Source organism: Mycteria americana, chromosome 3 (assembly GCF_035582795.1).
Source record: "Mycteria americana isolate JAX WOST 10 ecotype Jacksonville Zoo and Gardens chromosome 3, USCA_MyAme_1.0, whole genome shotgun sequence".
Classification (NCBI taxonomy): domain Eukaryota; kingdom Metazoa; phylum Chordata; class Aves; order Ciconiiformes; family Ciconiidae; genus Mycteria; species Mycteria americana.
This window is the reverse complement of record NC_134367.1, coordinates 102,635,339-102,656,390: the sequence shown is the minus strand read 5'-3', so window position 1 is coordinate 102,656,390 and position 21,052 is coordinate 102,635,339. Positions and strand designations below refer to the sequence as shown.

Below are 21,052 nucleotides of genomic sequence, written 5' to 3'. Positions count from 1 at the left end.
ATTTTTTGTCAGAGAGCATTTATCATAAAGCTAGAAAGCTCATTAATCACATTTAAATCATGATCTGATTTGTAATGTTTTTCAAATAATTTGCTCACTAGTATTCTTTTGAATATTCTAGCCCTGTAATTTCAGATGCAAAACTCACAGCCTTGGGACCAGAGCAAACTAGAGTAGCTGAACACAGACAGGTTGTTATGTGTATATTGTGTCAGGAGGAACAAGAAGTTAAAGTGGACAGCAGGGCTATGGTCTTGGCAGCATTTATTCAACGATCAACTGTGTTGTCTAAAAATAGAAACAAAATTATTCCAGACCCTGGTAAGTAAAGTTCATACTTGTCTTTAATATTAATGAATGTCGCAGTCACTGTAACAACCCCTTACTTTCTTTTGAGACAGTAGTGTCACTTTCTTGTGTTAACTGTATAACTGTGAATGACTTCATTGTAATCAGTGGCAAAACTCCCATATTTTTAGTGAGGTAGAAACATGTGTTCTGAATAATGTAAAATCACTGCAAACCATTATCTAAATGTTCTGCCAGACATTTAAGACAAATTATTTGTAACTATTAAAACACCCTTTAAAACCAGAAGTGTTTATTCTTAAACTACGCCTATAACATTAGAGAGAGAAGAGGTGTTCATGTGGTGCTGCAAAAGCACAAGATACACATTTCCTTCCTCTCAGTTATATGATCTGAAATGCCTCTCAGCGATAATAAAAAATGCTTGGATTTAGGTAACTTCATGAAACAGATCGCAATGATCAGTGGCATCATTACAAAGGTTTCTCTGGACTCTGTATATGTAAACACATAGAAGATTTCTGCATGGAATCATTTTGCACTCTCACTCTGAAGATTAATGTTCTTAGACTCCTTGTTTAATGGTACTGAACCACCAAAACTGCAGGTGGATCTGGGGGACTTTTTGGAGGTGCTGGGCCCTGGGTTGAAGTCTAAATACAGTACATATGCTCAAAACAAAATGACATGATACTTGTAAATGATCTAAGCAGTTTAAGTTGTTGTGGATAAGCAAGATGTTTTATGCTTCATCAAATGAGTTACACTTTTGTGATGAAGTTTAATAATAACATAAATGTGGTAACATTTATCTGCAGTTAAGTGTTTTGATAAATGTTTATTTCAAAGCTTTTTATTTTAGTGTTTTATTTTAAATACAGAAAAGTATGATCCGTTATTCATGCATCCAGATCTATCATGTGGAACGCACACGGGTAGCTGTGGACATATTATGCATGCTCATTGTTGGCAAAGGTAAAAAGCTACATTTAAGTTTTTAGTCCAAATACCATGTCATCCCATCAGTTTGCCTAATGGCACTAATTTTAATGGCAAAATTACTACCATGTAGTAAACTTAAAAAGGAATGTCATGAAGCGATTAAAGCAGCTTTCAGGGGGTGGCGGGGAGGAAAGTAGAAATCATTATAATAAATACTGTAAACATGTTCAAAATAATTTTCATTTACAATCTGTTGTCTTGGTAAAGAAGAATCCAAAGCCACACATGGCAGCTTTCATTCCCATTGGTTGTTTATCCCTATGCATAATCCCCTGTGGTGCACACATATCTGAACACTGAAGCTCAGATTTTTGGGGTTTTTTTGCAGTTCCGTAATAGACACGTTCCTGCTGCTTCTTGTGCTCTCTACTGAAGTTTTCAATGACAGTGCATTCCTTGCACTCTTAATTCCTCAATCATGTTTAACTTGAAGTAGAAACATCCTGCGACCTAGTTCAAGTTCATCTTCAACATAAACTCAATTTTATCCTTTGTTCTTAGGGTTTTCAGTTATTTTCACTAACTGAACTATTATTCAGTTATATCTTAACTTTTTCAGTTATTTTTATTCTTTGATTTTTGGAGGGGGATAAACGTGCTTAGTGCTATGTGGTGCCAATGGTGTGACAAATGCAAACCATTCAAGCCTCTGGCTTCGATTAGGCCCTTGCTTTGGTCCTTGGCATGGCTCCTGAAGTGTCCAATTTCAAATTCTGCCTTGTGTGTGAAGACTGTTAGGAGCTCCCGGAGATTCTGTGGCCATAACCACACAGTGATCCTAGTGCAGGTTTCATTTGTGGTCTTTGATAACACTGCTCACTGAAGGTGTGTTGTTGTTTTTGTGTAGTTCATGTATAGTCCTGTGTGGTTGCCATTAACTCCTGGAAATGTCCTTAGATGCCTGTATTCAGACCATTTTTGGGTCATCATCAGGCATGTTCTAAACCACCCCAAAGGCTTCTGGAATAGCCTTTAGCAAAGTAGTGAATTCAGTTCCTTATCATATAGGATTCGGAGATCAGCCACCAGTTTTTCCAGCGGCTGCTCTCTTGTGGCCTGTAATGGAATATGCACATGGATAATGCTTATGGCACCTCCCTTAAAATTTTATGTAAAACTGGAGATTTTTTTTTAATCCTTCAAAATTCTCTCTACCTCTCCCCCCTTACCCTTTTTTTTTCCCAAATGGAAATTGCTAAAGTTCAGACTTAAATGTGATTTTTGACAGCCCAATGAACTTCAGCATTTTGGGGGATTTTGGCTGCAAAAAAATGGCGATAGCCTGCAGTTAGTAATACTTTATCAGTCAGAGGGTAGAGCTTTTTCCTTCAGATAATTCTTACGTATATCTGGGAAAAGGCAAAACAGTGTCTTCATGAGAATTCATGAATGTATATATTAAAGTAACGTTTTATTAATTTGTCATTAATATCTCGCTCTTTTCTAAAGGTATTTTGATGCTGTTCAAGCGAAAGAGCAACGAAGACAACAAAGATTACGAGTACACACAAGTTATGATGTAGAAAATGGTGAATTCCTTTGCCCACTTTGTGAATGTTTAAGTAACACCGTTATTCCTCTGCTTCCTCCATCAAGAGTTTTGTTTAACAGGTCTGTTTGCTTTATAAATGTCCTCAATAAATGTAAAAAACAAAATTCCAAACAAGCCACACCCCAAAACCCCTTTTCAAAATGTTTATTATCTTCTCTTCTGATAATCTCAAATGGACTGTCTGCCTGATTATTTTGGTTTATGGACCTTCCTTGGTTATTGTATAGTATGGAATTTAGAGTATGAAAGGACAGCGAAGTGTAGGACCTGCAGGAAAAGAACTGAAGATAGAGAAATATGTGGGCAACAGAGAAAGAGCCTGTTGAGAAACAGAAGAACATGGAATGCCTATGATGTACTAATTCTGTGTATAGTTTGCTCTTAACTAATGTGTGTATTCTGTTTATATATATTTTTGGACAGGTTAGACTTTTCAGGCCAACCAAACCTAGCTCAGTGGATCAAAACAATATCCCAGCAAATAAAAGCACTGTATTTACTTCGAGATGAAGACTGTGCAAGTAAGTCTGAAGAAATGTGTATATTTGTATGTGAAAATCATAGAATCACTTAAGTTGGAAAAGACCCTTAAGATCATCAAGTCCAAATGTTAGCCTGGCACTGCCAAGTCCACCACTAAACCACATCCCCAAGTGCCACATCTGCATATCTTTTAAATAACTCCAGGGATGGTGACTCAACCACTTCCCTGGGCAGCCTGTTCCAATGCTTGACAACCCTTTCGAGGAAGAAATTTTTCCCAATATCCAATCTAAACCTCCCCTGGTGCAACTTGAGGCCATTTCCTCTTGTCCTATTGCTTGTTACTTGGGAGAAAAGACCGACCCCCACCTCTCTACAACCTCCTTTCAGGTAGTTGTAGAGAGCAATAAGGTCTCCCCTCAGCCTCCTTTTCTCCAGGCTAAACCACCCCATTTCAGGAAACAGACCAAGTATTATGATTCTACCACAGTGGCACTGAGAGATGGTGGCAAAAGTGCCAAGAGCATCTTGGAATTTCAGTTTCTGGTGATGTGCTCCTGCACCTTTTTATAATGTAAAAATTATGTATAGGTGAATTATTGGTGTTTTATTACTTCTTGTTTGTACAGGCAATTCTGGTAATTCAGAAAAAATGCGTCAGCTGCAATTACCTGAAGGATTTAGACCAGATTTCAAACCGAAGTATGTATTTACATCTTAATAAATCATTAAAACTTCATCATGAAATGGTAACATGAAAATTGTATGTGACTTCTCTGCTATAAAGTCTCACTAATTAAGGCAAAAATCTGAATTTTTCCTTAATTAGAAAAGTTGATCCTATTATGATAGTATTGAAGTTCAACCCACAAGTGGTAAATAATGCAGTAGAATTTCAGAGGCGGATGTGATGCATGGGTGTGCAGAGAAAATGCTGCTGTTGTATAAATTTCAACATCAGGATTAAGCTTTCTTTCCCTATTACTTGTAACTGGATGAAGGACTCATCATCATAGCTCAGCACTACAAGTAAAACATCAAGAAAGACTGTGAAATGGAGAATATGTTAATACGTAATTTCCGCTACTATTGTATGTTTGTATTTGAGTCTACCCCTTCTTCGTTTGGAGAGAAAGTAATTAAATTCATTACATAGTACAGACATTTATCTGCCAACTGCACACAAAAATGCAAGACACCTATCCCAGCTGATGACAGACTTTGCCATCAGTCACACACAGTTCTTTTAATTTGGTCTTAACCATATTATCTTTGAAGACTGGATATTCTTAATGCTAAAAAATGTGGTTGGTTCCAATCAAATAAGCAAAAAATAATTGGGAGTGTATCTGTCAGAGAAAAGAGGTTACAGGATACCAGATCCAAAGAAAGATACTGGAGTTCTCGCTTAAATTTTAAAAATGCTGGTGTTCAGCTACAGGGTGAATGCTCATCACTAAAAGTGCTGTGCTGCCAGTGGAGAAAAAAATGAATTAGTAATATTGTTTTCTTTGTTCCAGGAATCCTTATTCTGAGAGCATAAAAGAGATGTTGACGACTTTTGGTACAGCAACGTACAAAGTAGGCTTGAAGGTTCATCCAAATGAAGAAGATCCACGTGTACCTATAATGTGCTGGGGGAGCTGTGCTTACACGATACAGACTATAGGTACTAATATATTAATTTTGCTCCTTTATGTGAATTTCAGAATTTAGTTAAATTCACAGCAATGAAATATTTTGGTGTTTTTTTTTTTTTTTGTTTTGTTTTTTTTCAGAACGAATTTTAGCTGATGAAGATAAACCATTATTTGGTCACTTACCTTGTCGACAGGTAAGGGTCAAGTAGCAATTCCTCTTTATTCCACATAACAAGAAAATTCCACATAACAAGAAAAAGAGGGAATAGTGTTGATTTAATGCAGAATATTTAAATTTTAAGTTGCAGTTATTTAATAGTTTTATTTGTTGGATCCCACTGTTTAGTCAGTCAGTATCTGATTATGTAAAAATGTAAATGGCTATGTAAAAATCAAATCTAGCAAAAGTATTGTGTTGGGGGTTTTTTTACCCTATAAATGCATAGTTTAGTGAGGCCAGGTTTTCTCATGGTAACAGTCAAAATAAGAATACTGAAGGGAACTTGTATATTTGCATAAACATAAATATCTTTGTCATATACTTAGACACTCAGACTACTCCCATAAACTGCAGCTGAGGGGCCTGAAAAGAATGCTATAAGTCAAAAGACCTTTTCATACTGAGGAACTTTGTTAACTGTGGCAGTGTCTCTCTTCCTTTGTTTTTAAAGGATGACTGCCTTACATCATTAACAAGATTTGCAGCAGCTCACTGGACAGTTTCATCTCTTTCGGCAGTACAGGGTCACTTTTGTACTCTCTTAGCATGTAAGTTTACCACCTTATTCTGTTTTTTACAAAGATACAGACATAGAAGGATGCCTACAGAATGATTGTTAGTCTCGATTACAAGAAGATTGTTTTATGTAGTGGTTTTAAGTAATAGACCAAGAGCTGGTATTTTCACATGTGTACCTATATATATTTCATCATACTGTGGAAAAAAGACATTTATTTTAGTCTGGAGTTCCAAGATACATTTGAAGAGAAGCATGGGTATTTTGTTGTAAAGGAGTTCTGTTTATTCTTCCCAGCATTTATATTGCTTCTTTTAGAAAGGTACCTAGAGCAAAGGAGAAGAAAGTGTGGTCCTTCACAAAAGAGCAGCGATACGCTGGAACTTTCTTTAAAGAGGAAGGAAATTAATATTAATATAGTATCGAAAGGAAATAGGATATTTGCAGAGGTCTGTAATATGTCTGCAAACTTCTCTGCCTTTGAAAAGTAGGATCTGTGATAAGACAGGACTTATTATCTAGTGTCATATATTAGTTGAGAATTTTAATGAGAACAGCTGAAATGTTCTGAGCTTGAAGCATTTGTAGATACAGGTGAAAAGTCTGAAGTTCAGCCTAATGCAATAATTACATGAGGACTATTCTGAAAGGGTGTTATAAAATGGGATAATTTTAATGTTTACAGTCAGTAGAGCAGGGAAACTTTTAAAATGCATTCATGTACTGAAATTACTAGTAGAATTGATACCACCTACTTAAGCAAACAGTTGGCAGCTTTATGGGGAAGAACTTAATTGACATCAGTTTGTAGCAGTAATTACTGAGCCATTTTCTATGTGAAGCAGAAAAGAAAATCTTGCTAGGTGTTTCACTGGAACTTTGTAGTATACGATGATCTGCATGGTTTGGGTTTTCTTGAAATTGAGTCAATGTTTCTTCAAAGCTGCTCTTCCCTCCAGCTGACAGAAGCAACTGTTCTGCTTTTATTTTTATGAAGGAAGAGTGTTTGTTATTTTATTTTATTTTTCAAGGTTAGGAATAAGGAAAATTATTAGCCTTTGATCTGTCACTTTTCTATGACCTATTTATACATGAAGATAACTTATCGAATAAAAGTTTGGTTTTGGAAGTCCCTTGCTCTGGTCACATTTTTGATGGAAGCATTTTTAAGACTTTTGGGTTGATTTCTGTGGCTATGTGCTTACAAAAGTAAAAGCATTTGAAATCTGAGTGGTGGTGAAATGTTTGCTAATAAAAATAGCTTCAAAATGTCACGGATCTTCAGCTGTTAATTTTCTGGGCAGCAAGGCAGCAGTCTTCAACTGAAGTATTCTTAAGTTATTCTGATAAGACTATTTTTTACTGTAGTAGTTTTTTCTTTTTTTTTAAACTTGGCAGTGTAATGCTTATGGCTACATTGTAAACCTATTCTCATAGCTGCAGTTTAAACTCTTTTCTTGTAAATCAGATTTTACTGCTTGGAGTAAAGAAGTTTGCAACTGTTCCTTGATTGTTGTTTTAAATACATTGTAACATTTTCAAGACGCTTTATTTGTGTTTGCTTTTAGATGGAGTTTATTACTTGGAATTTATTAAGTGTGTGAATTTCTGTTGTCAGCTGGAGTGTTTTGGTTAATACTTTGTAGTTACTGTGAATGTGAATACTACGGAGATGGAGAGACCAGTACCTAGCTCGTTCTTATTTAGAGATAAAATAATGAATTTAAGATACTCTTTAGCAATGCATTTTTGAGCCCGTGAGGTAAATTTAGGGAACCTTGTAAAGTTAAGTGAATTGCAAAGGTTTCCTTTGAACAGCTGTCCAATAGACAACAATTAGTGTTTCTGTTTAATTGCTAATGTTTGAGCTTATTTCTCCCACTGGAAACCTAAGCAATAGGAGGTCACTGTGGGACTAGTGAATGACAGCACTTACTTTGTTATAGTTACTTTGGGTTTGTTTCATTTCAATATAGTATAGTCCAGTAGGCAAGAGTCTTTTCCAATAATGTTGAACAACTCTTGCATTCACACCTTTCTGGCCAAAACAGGTACATTTGCATTTTAAGTACTTTAAGCATATAAGCCATATAAGATGAGATGGCTCTCATCTTGTAACTGAAGTACACTAAAATCTTTTCATATGTAAATGTTCAATTAATAAGTTTGTTTTTCTCTCTAAAATACTCAGCACTGGTGCCTAATGAAAAAAATGGAAATCTTCCTTGCATACTTGATATTGACATGTTTCATTTATTGGTAAGTATTCCATAATACATATTAATAATGTTTTGATCCAGTAGGCACTGTGTCAAAACTTCGTTGGAAACTTTGTTAACTCTGGGTTACGAACCTTTCAAAATGTTCAGGTTTTTAGTATTTTTTTCACTACTTAATACAATTTAAAGACTTTTTTTGTTGCAAGTATTCTTATCTATAAATAAAAAGGGGGTAAAATGAGGTGGCATGTATACTCTTTGGATGTTAAAACAAAAACCCCAAAACAACCCTCCCAACGAACCACAAACAAAAAATAGTGCCAAAAAAACCCCCCACCCCTCTGACCAAAACCCAAACAAATAGACCCCAAAAAACCTCTGATAGTTAATCATTGTTCCCTTAAATAAGGGCTGGTTAATTAGCTTCAAAATTAGCCTTATGAGGTATGCTGCCTTCAAAGGGTATAGTTGCAGCATGAGCAGAGCAAATGGGAAGATTCAAAAAGAAAAGGAATATACCAGCTTTCTTGTTTTCTTTTACAGGTAAGCTTGGTGCTTTCTTTCCCTGCCATACATTGTCAGGATTTTTCAGGGATTAGTCTTGGCACTGGAGATCTTCACCTGTTTCATCTTGTCACCATGGCACACATAATACAAATTTTACTTACCTCATCAACAGGTAATGCCACTTTCTTTCAACTTCTATTGAAATGATTCCTGAAATCTGTACTTGGAAAACACTAAGGTGCTATTGGTAAATGTATGCAGTTTACAGCTGCAAAATAAAATTGCTGGTGCTTTCTTTTTCAGCCCATAGAAAGTATTGATAAATTGCACTCATGAAAGTTCAGTCTTTTGTCTTTATTGCTTACCACTGGAGGTTTTTTGGAGCATAGCTAGTTGTGAATCCTAGCTTTCCAGCTAATGTAGCAGTGCCTGGAAGTGTTTACTGCAGAGGCTTGGCTTAGGCATTGCATGATGAGTAAGTTGCAGTTAGCGAAGTAAGGAATCAATGTATCTTCTGGCAAGAGGAACTGGATAAGGTGTAGTATGCCAAGACCAAAGAACTCCAAGCAAGTATATTAAGAAACCCAACCAATCGAACGAGTAGACCAACACCTCACTGGAGTTGACAATAGCATAAACTTAAAACGTAAGATGTGCAGCAGAAAACTTTTTTCTAGTACATCATATTGTAGTACAGTGGAATGTTTCACTTAGTTTTGGCCTTTTTCTCAAAACTTGAAAAATTACATTCTTGCTGTGTAAATTTGTATATGTGAAGTAACTTGCTTTGTATTTCTTTCTTCTTCAGAAGAGAATGGCATGGATCAAGAAAATGCTGACAGTGAAGAGGAAGTAGCTGTGCTTACACTGTATAAATTTCTTTGCCAGTGTACAGGAAGGTAAAAGGGTGATCTTTTGATAAAATTTATAATACCTTCTGCTTCCTAGACTGAACATTAACTACTGACTGAATTCTATATACTAATGCTGTCAAAGATGAGGCTTTTAACTTGGGAACTCTTGCATCTCGTTTCTTATCCACTACTTCTAGATAAAATTTCCAAGTGACTATTCCTATAAATTTCTCTGTGCTCATGAAGATACCGGCTCATGAAGATTATGCTCTGGAACAACTTTTTTAGTCAGTTTGCAGATGTGTAGAATCTGGAATTGGCAGTGTCTGAGTACAAAAAAATTATTAGTATCTGAAATGTCTATGCAAAATTTTCCTTAATTTACTGTCCCAGTTGCTTACATTTTTATGAATCTCTATTTAGTTGTTTTTCTTGGAATTAGCTTTGAAATAAACACTTTGCGTAATCCTTGTTTCAACTGCTTGAATTCAGTAATTTAATATGAAGTATGACTGAAGACTTAATAAATACAGCTCTCAGACTGAAATGATTAAATAAAAGCAAACTTTTTAAATTGTGTTCTCTTAAGTGCCTTGAAAGAAATTTCCTCAGGCTGGCACCTGTGGAGGAATCTAAAAGCTGGAATCATGCCTTTCCTGAGATGTTCTGCTTTGTTTTTCCATTACTTAAATGGAGTCCCAGCACCCTCAGAAATTCAAGGTACTGTCTGCTTTGTATTAAATCAGCTTTTCAAAAGATATAAACATCTATGGACAAAATAAATTACATTTAAACTCTCTTTTCTGAAGAAGCTGATTGAATGAATGTGGGTTTGTTACCAGTGCAGAATCATATCTGCATTAATGAAAAAGGAAAAAAAAAAATTGTTTCCTTTTTAAAAATGTATTTTTAATACCAAGTCCAATGCCATTCTAGATTACCTAAAACAGAAACTGGTGCTCTTCTGTTAAAAAATGAAATACTGATTATTTGAAATCTTTTGATTACTGTTTTCAAATGAGACCTGCTATTCCTTGCATTGATTTCATTCAAATCAGCATCTGCTAATAATTAAAATCTCCAAATACACCGATGTTAATGTTACACACCAAATAATTGATGTTATTAACGTACTTTACTGTCCTCCACATATGGTGTATGTAGGGACTGAATGTAAATCTGAAGATATTATTATAAGTAGGTTCACACTGCTTCAGGATTCCTATGTTTAGAATGAAGTACGATATGTAGTGCTGAGCTGACATGAGAACAGCTAAAGAACTTGTAGAATGTTTCCTTGATACATAGCTTCTGGACAAATTGTGTTTAAAATGTACATTACTTTCATTTTACAATAGTAGTGCTTAAGCATTTGCCCCCCACCCCCCAAAAAAAACCCAAACCAAAACCACAAAAAAAAAAACCCAAAAAACAAACAAACAAAAACAAAACCCCCAAACCAACCAAACTCCCCAAAAACAAACAAACAAACCCTTCTATTTCTGAACTTTTATTTTCTGTAACAAGCTTTCTCAAATTCATAGTCTGGACCAGTAATGACCTCTTGAGTTCTTTGTTACGGATACTCTAAAGATGAGGTACAAAGTGCAGCTGTACTTCCAGACAGTAGGTATGTGGGCCTTTAGAGAGTTGGTTGTAGGAGAGGGGAAGAGGAAAGCTTTGCTTCACTTTGTTACTATCCTCAAGTCCCAGGTGCTTGGTTGGCCCTGCAGGTCCCTGCCACCGAGGGATGTCCTGATGGTGGCTGTAGCACTGGGTGTTTTGCTTTCCCTACCCACTCCCCTGCCGCAGGACCCACTGATCCCACAGCTGGCCTGTATTGCTCTTCTCTAGTATTTTATTAGGGTTGTGAAATGGGATTCACTTGGCCGTGAGAGGGAAGTGAGCACAGCTTGCATTTTAATTTTCTTCACTCCTTTATTCAGGAGCAAAAGAGTCCATGCCATGGAAGAGGTACTGGTACTCTTTGTCTTGAAAGCTGGGAGAGCAGAGGCCCAGTGACTCAAACCAATAGACTAGTATGATGAATATGGCAACGTAGCAGTTGTGCCCTACATAATGTTTTTGAAGAGTTTAGCATTGCAGACATTTGGAATTTCTGTATTTCTGAGGCTGTGGTATACTTCACTGGTATACTGTCAGTGATCACCAGCCTCAGTTTGTGTCACTGACTACAAGGAGCACAAAATAGCCATTTAATGGATGACGTTAAAATGAAGACATACTAAGTTGTGAAGACCATTGAGCTTTCTGTCATGGTTCTTCCATGACCAGGCTTGAAACATGCTTAGAGGGGAAGTCTGAGGAAAGTTGCTTCTCATTACTGGCAGTTTTCCATCCTAGCTGTCTGGTGCCTTTACTAGCACTTTCATACTTCATACCACGTTTTGGGTGTGGGGGAATACAGTTTTAAAAAAAAAAAGCTGTCCCATTTAGGGCCGTATTTCATTTATTGTAGTTAATGTCATTTAAAAAAATGCAATTATGAGAATTATACTTTTTTTTTTTTTGCAGTAAATGGAACAAACCAGTTTGAACACTTATGTAGCTATCTTTCCTTGCCAAACAACCTCACTTGCCTTTTTCAAGAAAATAGTGAGATTCTGAACACGTTAATAGAAAGGTAAGTTGTGTTTTTATGCTTAGTTTAAATATAATAAGGAATTCTGCACAAGATAGTCATATAAGTATTCTCCCAGGAGTGCATATATGGAAATGAATAGTAGACTTTGAAAAGCATTTGTGAAAGAAGTGTTTTGAAAGAAATAATTTTGGTTGTAGAGATTATTGAATAGATGCACTTTGGAATTTTTACTTACTTGTTTTTGGAAAGTATCATCTATTGAAGTTAAAAGCCAATTTTCTTCTTTCTTGTAGTTGGTGTAGTAACAATGAAGTAAAAAGATATCTCGAAGGCAAGAGACATGCTATCAGGTAAATGTGGAGAAATTTTAAGCAGAGACAGGGGAGAAACTTTAATGTTGCAGTTTTCTCCAAATATTTTTTCTAAAGGGTGTTTATAATAACATAGTAGCAGTTCTGCTTTATTGAATGACAAAGATACTAGGGGATAAGCAAAGAGATTTTTGGAATTTTGTAAGAAAAGTGAAATATTGCTTAGATTAGTAGATTTTAAAGGCAAAGTTAATATTACAGTTTTATTTAGACTGATCTGCAGTAATCAGAGGCCATAACACTTATTCTCATCTTTCCTATAGTAGATTTGTACCTTGTGATTCAAAAGGTACACTGTTGCTAAAGGACACATATAACCTTTGTTTAAAAATATCAGACATTGAAGAGCTTTTTAAAGAATCCAAATTCTTCAGTGAAATCAACACCAAGTCAACTGCTAAAAATAAAATTTGCTTTTCATATGTTTCTACTTGCTAAGCAATTATTTTGAATTCAGAACACATTTAATGATTAGTGGGTGTAGAAAAGTGTTTGGGGTGTTTTTCTTTATGAAGTCTGGGTAAAAATAGTGGTTATCAATTATCCAAATAATTATAAATGAATATGAGATTCACAGTGCTGTCATTAAAAATATATCCCTGCATTTTAATTTCCTGTGCTAAATACATAAAGTCAATCTTTCAACGTTGTACATACAATGAGGCTAAGTGACAAAAATTAATCACTTCATCTGTTAAATACCAGGCTATTAACAGGATATCTTATACAGTAAGAATACTCTGATTGCATAGTTGATTTCCTGTTATGTGTGATTGTTGGGATTTTTTTCCCCTGTGTTCCTTTTGCTGATTCTTAACTGCTCTTCCCAAGATTGTCTAACTTGACAGTGATTTCTTTTCCTCTCAGCATGTTCTTGTACATTGCTTCTGTTACAAACCTCTATTTATATTTCACAGTTTAATTTGTATTATTCCTAGAATTGAAGATTATTAAAGTTTAGTGCATAGCATCTGCAAAAAATTAACTTTTAACTGTTATTTCTAAAGTTATAAATATTTGGCATTAAATAGGTCCTTTTCATTGCATGAACATTTCATTCTCTTCAGGATACAAGTTCTCTGAACTTGAGTGTCAGATTATTTTTCCGTTTAATAGGACAAAAGGAAAATACAAAGCAAACTGATAAGGGAGCAGAACAAATATTCAGTTAAACCTGTAGTGACCTCATCATAAGGCTTTGCTGAAAGCATACATATGACATGTATTTTTCTGACTTTCTGCCTGTGCGTTTTCTCAAATTCATAAAAAATAACTAAGAAAACTGGAGGTGGTCTAGCTGAGAGATGTTGGGGGTTCCTTTTTTCCATGCTGCCATTTTACTCTCTGAATGGCAGAGAAGAGGAAAACTGTAAAAATTTAATTATTCACAGATGCTGTTTAGATGAGTCAGGAAAACGTGAATGAGTTTGAAATTACTGTGTATTATTCATTGAAATATGAGTGGTTAATTTGATTGCTTTATTCTAGCTATGCAAGAGAATCCAACAAATTAATAGACCTTCCGGACGACTACAGCTGCCTCATTAACCAAGCATCCAATTTCTCGTAAGTTGTATGCAATTATAGTGAGGACCCCTGAAGTCTTCTGCTCCTTTGGATGAACTGGGAAACCTCTAACCTGAAAGCCTCAGAAGTTTGTAGAATCATAAAGTTAATGGCACATATTGATTGCCATCTCTTTCAGCAAAACCACTGTGTATTTCAGTGAAATAGAAATTGCAGGGATCTGTTTAACTGTTAACTGTATAAATGTTCAAAAGTACTTTTGAATCTTTTTACCATCTAGAGTTAATACATACAATGGATTTTTTTTTTTTGCTTAACAAAAGGTGTCCAAAATCAGGTGGTGATAAAAGCAGAGCCCCAACTTTGTGCCTTGTGTGTGGGACCATGCTATGTTCTCAGAGTTACTGTTGTCAGACTGAATTAGAAGGAGATGATGTTGGAGCCTGTACTGCACATACATACACTTGTGGTTCTGGAGTGGGCATATTCCTTAGGTAAGGAACTGAACACCTCTACTTATATTGCTAGGTTAGGTGGTGTGTGTGGACACGAAATTAATAGTTCTATAAATGTGATTGTAGGGGTGGATTGTAAAGGCAGTAGTTTGTTAATAACAGGGTTACCTAAAAACCAGAGTGCATTCATCTTCCTTATACTTTGGTATGAGGTTCAGAGGTTGTTTCCTTGAAGGTAAGGTATCATACAAAATTTGAATTTAATTTTAAAGTGAATTTGTTTTCTCTGTGTGCTTATTTCCACTCAAGTATTACAAAACAATGAAGGTAAATACCTTAATTTTGTTGCTGCTGTTGCTGCTGCTGTTGAAAACATGAACATTCATTTTGGTTGTCTTCCTGCACACAAGGAAAGGTTAGATGTCTGTTTTCACTTTGGCAAAGACTAGTGAGAAGTGAAATTGTTTTATTTTCTTGTTGGGGTTGTCAAGTATTTTACACAGACTGCAAATAATATGACATGAAACTACATTGTTTGTAACTGCTACCGAGGAGTTATAACAGGAAGAGAATAAGATCTTTAGTGTTAAAAAACAAAAGTACCTTTAAAAAATCTATACATGTGGATTATACAGAATGAAAGTAGGTGAGAATTGGAAAAGCAGTGTCTATGGAAACGTGAGAAACTATTCACCTAAAAATCAATACCTAATGTCTTCTCTGTGTTTCTCTCTAGAGTACGAGAATGTCAGGTGCTATTTTTAGCTGGAAAAACAAAGGGCTGCTTTTATCCTCCTCCTTATCTCGATGACTATGGAGAGACAGACCAGGGACTCAGGTAAATATTTAAAAAAATATATCTGTTAAAGACAGGAATTCTAAAACTATCTGGTTTGTAAAATATACTTTCTATGTTACCTTTTAATTTTAATTATATAGGTAATATTATATTTTGACATTGCTTTTGCAGCTAATATCTTCAAACGTTTTAATGCTAATACATATTTTTAGGTTAAATACTTAATGGAAGATCTTTCCCAGGTTATAAACAGTTGTCTTGAGGTGTAAAAATGTAAATCTTATTTAACATCTGTGAAGTTGCCTAGAAACTAAGGCTGAAAATGTTATTTGTATACAGTGGTCTTATTTGTATAATCTGTGTTAATTTAATACCAAGTGAAAATACTATGAGATTATTTTATTTAACATGGTAGTTCTTTTGTCTTAACTCCTATCTCTGCTTCCTATGAGAACAGTTTGGGGACTCGATACTGTTAATGCTTGCTACTTCTGAAACTGGTCCAAATCATAGAATATGAGCTAGTTCAGCATGGAAAGATTGCTGAAAACCTACGTTCAGAATTTGGTGGACTGTACATGAGACTCCCAAAGGCTGGAGGGAACTGTTGAGCAGTAAGGGTGGGGGACCAGACAACGTAGCACTCCAGTTTACTGATCAAAACATCTGTTGATTTGTTCTGACGAGAATAATGTTAAAGGGTTATCTAAATATTTTAATATTTTAAAGGGTTATCTAATATTTAACATGTCGCACCTTAGTGTTTGTGCTTAGTTGCAGTGTTATATTATTCCTGATACGTATTATCTCCTTTTCAGACGCGGGAATCCCTTACATCTGTGTAAAGAACGATTTAAAAAGATTCAAAAACTCTGGCAGCAGCACAGTATCACAGAGGAAATTGGACATGCACAAGAAGCAAATCAAACACTAGTTGGCATTGATTGGCAGCATTTATAGTGGTTATCTGCTGAAGACTGGAACTTTATTAAGATTTTTGTAACTCAGTAAGCTTTTCAAAGGAGGTATTAAGAAAAAAAGTCTGAGGGGAAAAAAAAAAACAAACCCAGTCCTGTTATTTAATCTTTGTTTTACAACGTATTTCATAAAGATACCAGTTAACATTAAGTAAACTTCTTTCTATGTAAGCAAGTTTTATTAGTCATATAATTTGCACTGTGCTTCCTTCACAGAAATGTCTTGGGTTATAAACCTGGGCAAATGAACTTGAGTTTCTGATAAAAAAAGAATGACTCTTTTTGGAAGTCTGACTATGATTTTTTTCTTATAAACTGCAAGAGAAAAAGACTGCTGAAACAGAAACTAGATAGAGCACAATTACAGATTGTGTTTTGCCCCTTGCTAGTAATCTGAGCCGTTTTATTTATTATTCTGCATTTTAATACTTAAGCTGTGTGTACATGCAATGGAATGAAGTAAGGAAGCAAATAATGTAGCAAATGGATGTTTCTGTCTGCATCAGTGGATAATTCACTCTTTCACTTGGTGTATCTAAAATGATTTTGTCATTTGTACTCTTGCAGCTTTCTTGCTTCCAGTTGTTTTTTAACTAAAAAAACCCTAACACTAGCTTTACAAGTAAAATAATTTAATTTAAAGCTTTTTCCAGAGCATTGCACTCCTTAGAATTATGTAGTTTGTAATTTGAATTTAGCTGGGGAGCCCTTTCACTTTCAATTATGTGATTGGTTATTGGTATTCAAGGGTTGACATTGTGCTTCAGAAGATATTTTAAGATAACAACAATATGTGAAATGTCATGAAAGCTAATTTTATGTTAATTTGCAGAAGCACAGAGGATATTTTCTTCATTTTTGTTAACAGTTAACTTTTAAGGTGCAAATCCCATTCCTTTTTGTTGCAGACAAACTGAATGGTTTCCTCTGGCTTTGCAGGGCCACAATCACACTGCCCACATTTTTGCATAGATTCATTCTTTTTTTCTGTTGTCCCATCAAGTATATTTACTTTTTGGCTTGATTTAAAGCTCTGTAAAGATGTTTGCATATAGTATATTTTATAAATATATTCTATAACTGCGCAGATTTGCACTTGATATGAGGGTGCCTGAAGGCAGTGAGTTTTCTAGCTGTATGTAATTAGACCGCCAGGGTGTCTCTAAAAAGTGACATTATGCTTACTGATTTAAAATAAAATCCATTACCTTTATCTCTCCTATTTTCTGACAAATTAGTAAAATTTTAATTTACATAGTTCTGTTTCCTTAATAATCTGTGGTTCTTTTAGTTAAGTCTTACTTTCTGACTACGTCTTCAGCCCAGATACAGCAGACAGTAAAGGGATTGCTTGTCTTCAGTTACACTTGGTCTGACTGAATTGTTTCTATTTTTACAGATTTAATGCTTCAGATAAATTTTGTATATTCATGGTGTACAGGACAATTTTTCAAACATTCAGTAACAGTATTGAGTGAAGATGTGAAATACGAAATAAAGAAACTTGGCCAATGCTGATTTCCTTTTCTTAAAAACAGTACAGACTACTCTTGTCTCTACTACCTGTCGTAGTTCTAATCATTTATATATTGCTGTCACTTTTTACAAAGAGACATGCAGAAGTTGCGGGGGGAAAAAAATGACATTAATGCTTCATCTCTGCCTTCCGCTGCTTAAGCTGGTTGATATATCAACAATTTTCTGTGCATGGTACTTGAAAAATCACACTTTTTTGGTGACGCTACTATTCCTTTGCAGAGGGTCTTGCTTCTTAAGCTGTGTGCCACAGTTTCGAATAATGTGTAACTGCACTGAAAAACTCTTTTCTTGTAAGCGTAACATTAAAAAGATAATTGATGATACTGACAGATTTCTCTGTGCAAAGCAAAATATTGACAGCTAGAAGGATTTTATTTCTCTGGAATCAGAGTTGGAGACTGCAAGGTTGAATAGGTTGGTAAAATTATGACCACAAATAATTGCAAAGTACACAGTTTATCACTTTTTGAAAGTTTAGTCATTCTTTACTCAAGACTTCTATTTTCTGATTTGGTTTGCATGTATTTATATTAATGTAGAAATATTTATATATATATATATATATAACATTGTTTCAGTATCAGGGAAATAATATCTGTAATAAATTGGCTATAACTTTAATATTTGCGGATTACGTGTACAATCTACCATGTATTATGTGTTTGGGGGGAGAAAAAACCCCAACAATAATAAAAAACCCACAAAATCCCCAAACCAGAAACCATCACAACAGAAAACAAAACAAAGCTGAACGCATCAAGTAAATGCTTTTGGTGTTGACATTAAATAAGTACTTTTTAAACGTTGTTTTTAGAATTTTGCTGAGCTTGTTCCTTCAAGTGTGTCACCTTGTTAATCACAAGCTAACAGAAATACCTGGATGTGCAACATCTGCAGTTCCCCGGCTAAAAATGTAAGATGATTATATTATTAGTGTCATTTGCTTCAGTCAGCTAAACCTTTCTTGACCTCTGCTAAAAAGTCTAATCCTCTTTTTAAAGGATTGTAAATTATATTTTATAAAGGGGTGAGGGTTGAGGTTCACACCAGTAATGTTTTTTTACTCTGTTCATACTTCAAGATAACACTTTGTACTCTCCCCAGTCTGCCATAGGAGGCTCTCTTTCTTACTCTACGATTGTGGCCACACAGACCTTCTCTTCTTTTACTTGTGATGTGAAGCCTCACAAGCTCTCAGGCTCCAGCCCTGGCATCTCATTTAAGTGCATTTTATTTTATGCTAAATGACTTGGTGTTTTGTTTAGAAGCTACATCACTGTGATCATTTTCTCTGACCTGCATGTGTAGAGGAGAAGCTGGATGCTCGACTTGCTGTGGAAGTACCTTCAGCACCAAATCCCAGCTATTTTCCTTTCTGAAAGGTTAAATTGCATGAGGGGAGTTGCATCTCAGATGTCTTCACAGTAGAGTCCTGTTATGCTCCAACTGGGTACGCAGTGTGCCTCCCTTCTGCCCTGGACTCCCCTTCTCTGCTCCTTTCTAGGAATTGCCTTTGGCAAGAAGTAGTGGCTCTGTATTTCCATCCCACTGTTGAGATTATTGACTTAAATATGACAGTATTAAACGGTTTTGGCTTGAACATGAGCCCCTGAGGAATGCCACTTGTAACTGGTTGGTGTCCAGCTGTTCATTGCTGCTCTCTGAGCCTGAAAATCCAGCCAGGTTTCTGTCCACCTTGCAGTCTAGTCTGCGTCCCCCCAAACTGGTTACGAGGATGTTGTCTGAAATCATATTGAAAGCGTTTTACTTCAGAAAAATCTACTGTACAGAGAAAGTGGTTTTACAGCAACTTTCATGTACTAAGAAGCACAAGAGGAACAGGCCTTTAAACTAACCCAACAGTGGAATGATTTTGTGTATGACCGGGATAGGGAGGCTGTCTCTGATAATAGCAAGAGATCTGGGTTGATCTTTGTGGGGCTTCTATGGGGTCTTCTGATCGTCGTATTTTTGTATTGCGATCTGCTCAGCTTTTGGTGAGCCAGGACCGTTGCCTGGCCAATCCTGCATCTTAGTGCGAATGGGATGGTGCTCTTCGTATCTCAACTGGCATTAAAGGAAAACTTTCTTAGGGAGGCATCCACTTCTCTACCATTAGCTGTTCGGTTCCTTGGCTCCTTACGGTGAGTGTCCTAGAGTCCTACTTGACCCTGCGTGGGGAAGGCTGGAGACTTCATGGGAACAACACTGGATGCAGTTATTATCAAGGCTTGTCTTCTGCAGGAATGCTTCCTGGCACTCAAGGAGTGACGACAGCCAGGGAGCCTGCCAAGCACACTTCTGCCTACATAGCTAACGTGTCACCATCTGACTGTCCGCTTTCTCCGGATAACTGGTACAGGTTGTATGGTACTGCTTCAATGTCTCCTCAGCGTAAGGGCATAGGGACAGGCACACAGAAAGCTTCCTTACCAGTGATGGAAAGTCTTGCAGACAAGTTGTCTTTAGGGAAATGTCTCTCCTTACCATGAATTCCATATATTTTTTTTTTTTTCTTACGGGATTTGAATGCTTAGAAGAATGGGAAGGAGTAGAGTTGGCTTCTCCTTTTGGGCTATGTTCATGCAAAGGTGGGAGGAGTCCCACAGTAAGAACACTGTGAACAGGTAGTGCCGAGGCAAAAAAGTCTCCATCATTTTAGTGCCTGATGAAAGTCATGTGTGTGGATCGCACATCTTCATCTCCAGTTGCTGATAACTTCTAGTTACCAGTGAGTGGCTTCAGCGTGTTGGAGTGTCATTTCTTGGTTTGGGGAAGAGCAGTGACTGATAGAAGGGCATTGCTATCAGCTTGGGATAACTAAGTAGAGTTGCCTGCTTGGCTGCTGGGACGGCAGCGAGAGCGTGCGCGCGGGCAGCCCGAGAGCGCGGAGGCGTGCCCGGAAGGAGCTGGAGCCTCCGGGCCTCTCCCCGCTGCCGGCCAGCAGTGCCCGTGCAGTTTGGGGGTTTGCTGCTGTGGAAGCTTGAGCCGTTGGGTAAGGGACGATGAAGAACTCCATGTTACGCGGATGGTTGGGGATCCCAGGCGTGACCGAGGCTCCTGACCAGTCAGTGCCTGCCCCCAGACCAGGCTCGGGGAGTTCATCCACTGGAAAGCCCTCCAAGGCCTGACTGAAAGTCCCACAGAGCTGTGCTCTTCAGACTGATAGGCAGCTTTTTCCAGGAAGAGGGAGAAGGGGCTTTATTATTATCTTTATTTTATTCCAAGGCTAATAATGGTCAGGAGAAATAGCAATTCCTGGTTCTGTTCGGGGAGAGTCAGCTCAGTGTCCCATTGCTAATGCAGGTGTGACTCTTGTGTAACTGTATTGAGCTAGTTTTGTCACTATTTTTACCTTTCACTCATCAATACGTATTTTGTTAAACATGTGACCGGCTGATCCAGCAACATAAGCTACAGTAAAATAGTTGAGACGTTTACAAAGCAGGGGCTTGTCAGTGTGACACATTGAAGGG

General features: G+C 36.6%; 1 protein-coding gene across 2 annotated transcripts in view; it reads left to right on the top strand.

Annotated features, from left to right (window-relative positions):
- The window catches only part of UBR2 (ubiquitin protein ligase E3 component n-recognin 2), a 59,771-nt gene extending 41,465 nt beyond the window's left edge, over window positions 1-18,306 (top strand). For both annotated transcript variants that reach the window (XM_075496329.1, XM_075496330.1), the window contains exons 30-47: window positions 122-321; window positions 1,191-1,284; window positions 2,761-2,922; window positions 3,287-3,384; window positions 3,976-4,048; window positions 4,867-5,015; window positions 5,125-5,180; window positions 5,658-5,754; window positions 7,915-7,982; window positions 8,486-8,621; window positions 9,258-9,348; window positions 9,893-10,023; window positions 11,839-11,947; window positions 12,202-12,258; window positions 13,768-13,845; window positions 14,130-14,300; window positions 14,998-15,099; window positions 15,879-18,306. In XM_075496329.1, coding sequence (XP_075352444.1) covers window positions 122-321; window positions 1,191-1,284; window positions 2,761-2,922; window positions 3,287-3,384; window positions 3,976-4,048; window positions 4,867-5,015; window positions 5,125-5,180; window positions 5,658-5,754; window positions 7,915-7,982; window positions 8,486-8,621; window positions 9,258-9,348; window positions 9,893-10,023; window positions 11,839-11,947; window positions 12,202-12,258; window positions 13,768-13,845; window positions 14,130-14,300; window positions 14,998-15,099; window positions 15,879-16,020 — 2,014 coding nt within the window. In that variant the 3' untranslated portion in view covers window positions 16,021-18,306. The remainder of the gene's footprint in view (window positions 1-121; window positions 322-1,190; window positions 1,285-2,760; window positions 2,923-3,286; window positions 3,385-3,975; window positions 4,049-4,866; window positions 5,016-5,124; window positions 5,181-5,657; window positions 5,755-7,914; window positions 7,983-8,485; window positions 8,622-9,257; window positions 9,349-9,892; window positions 10,024-11,838; window positions 11,948-12,201; window positions 12,259-13,767; window positions 13,846-14,129; window positions 14,301-14,997; window positions 15,100-15,878) is intronic.
- Window positions 18,307-21,052: the final 2,746 nt, after the last annotated feature.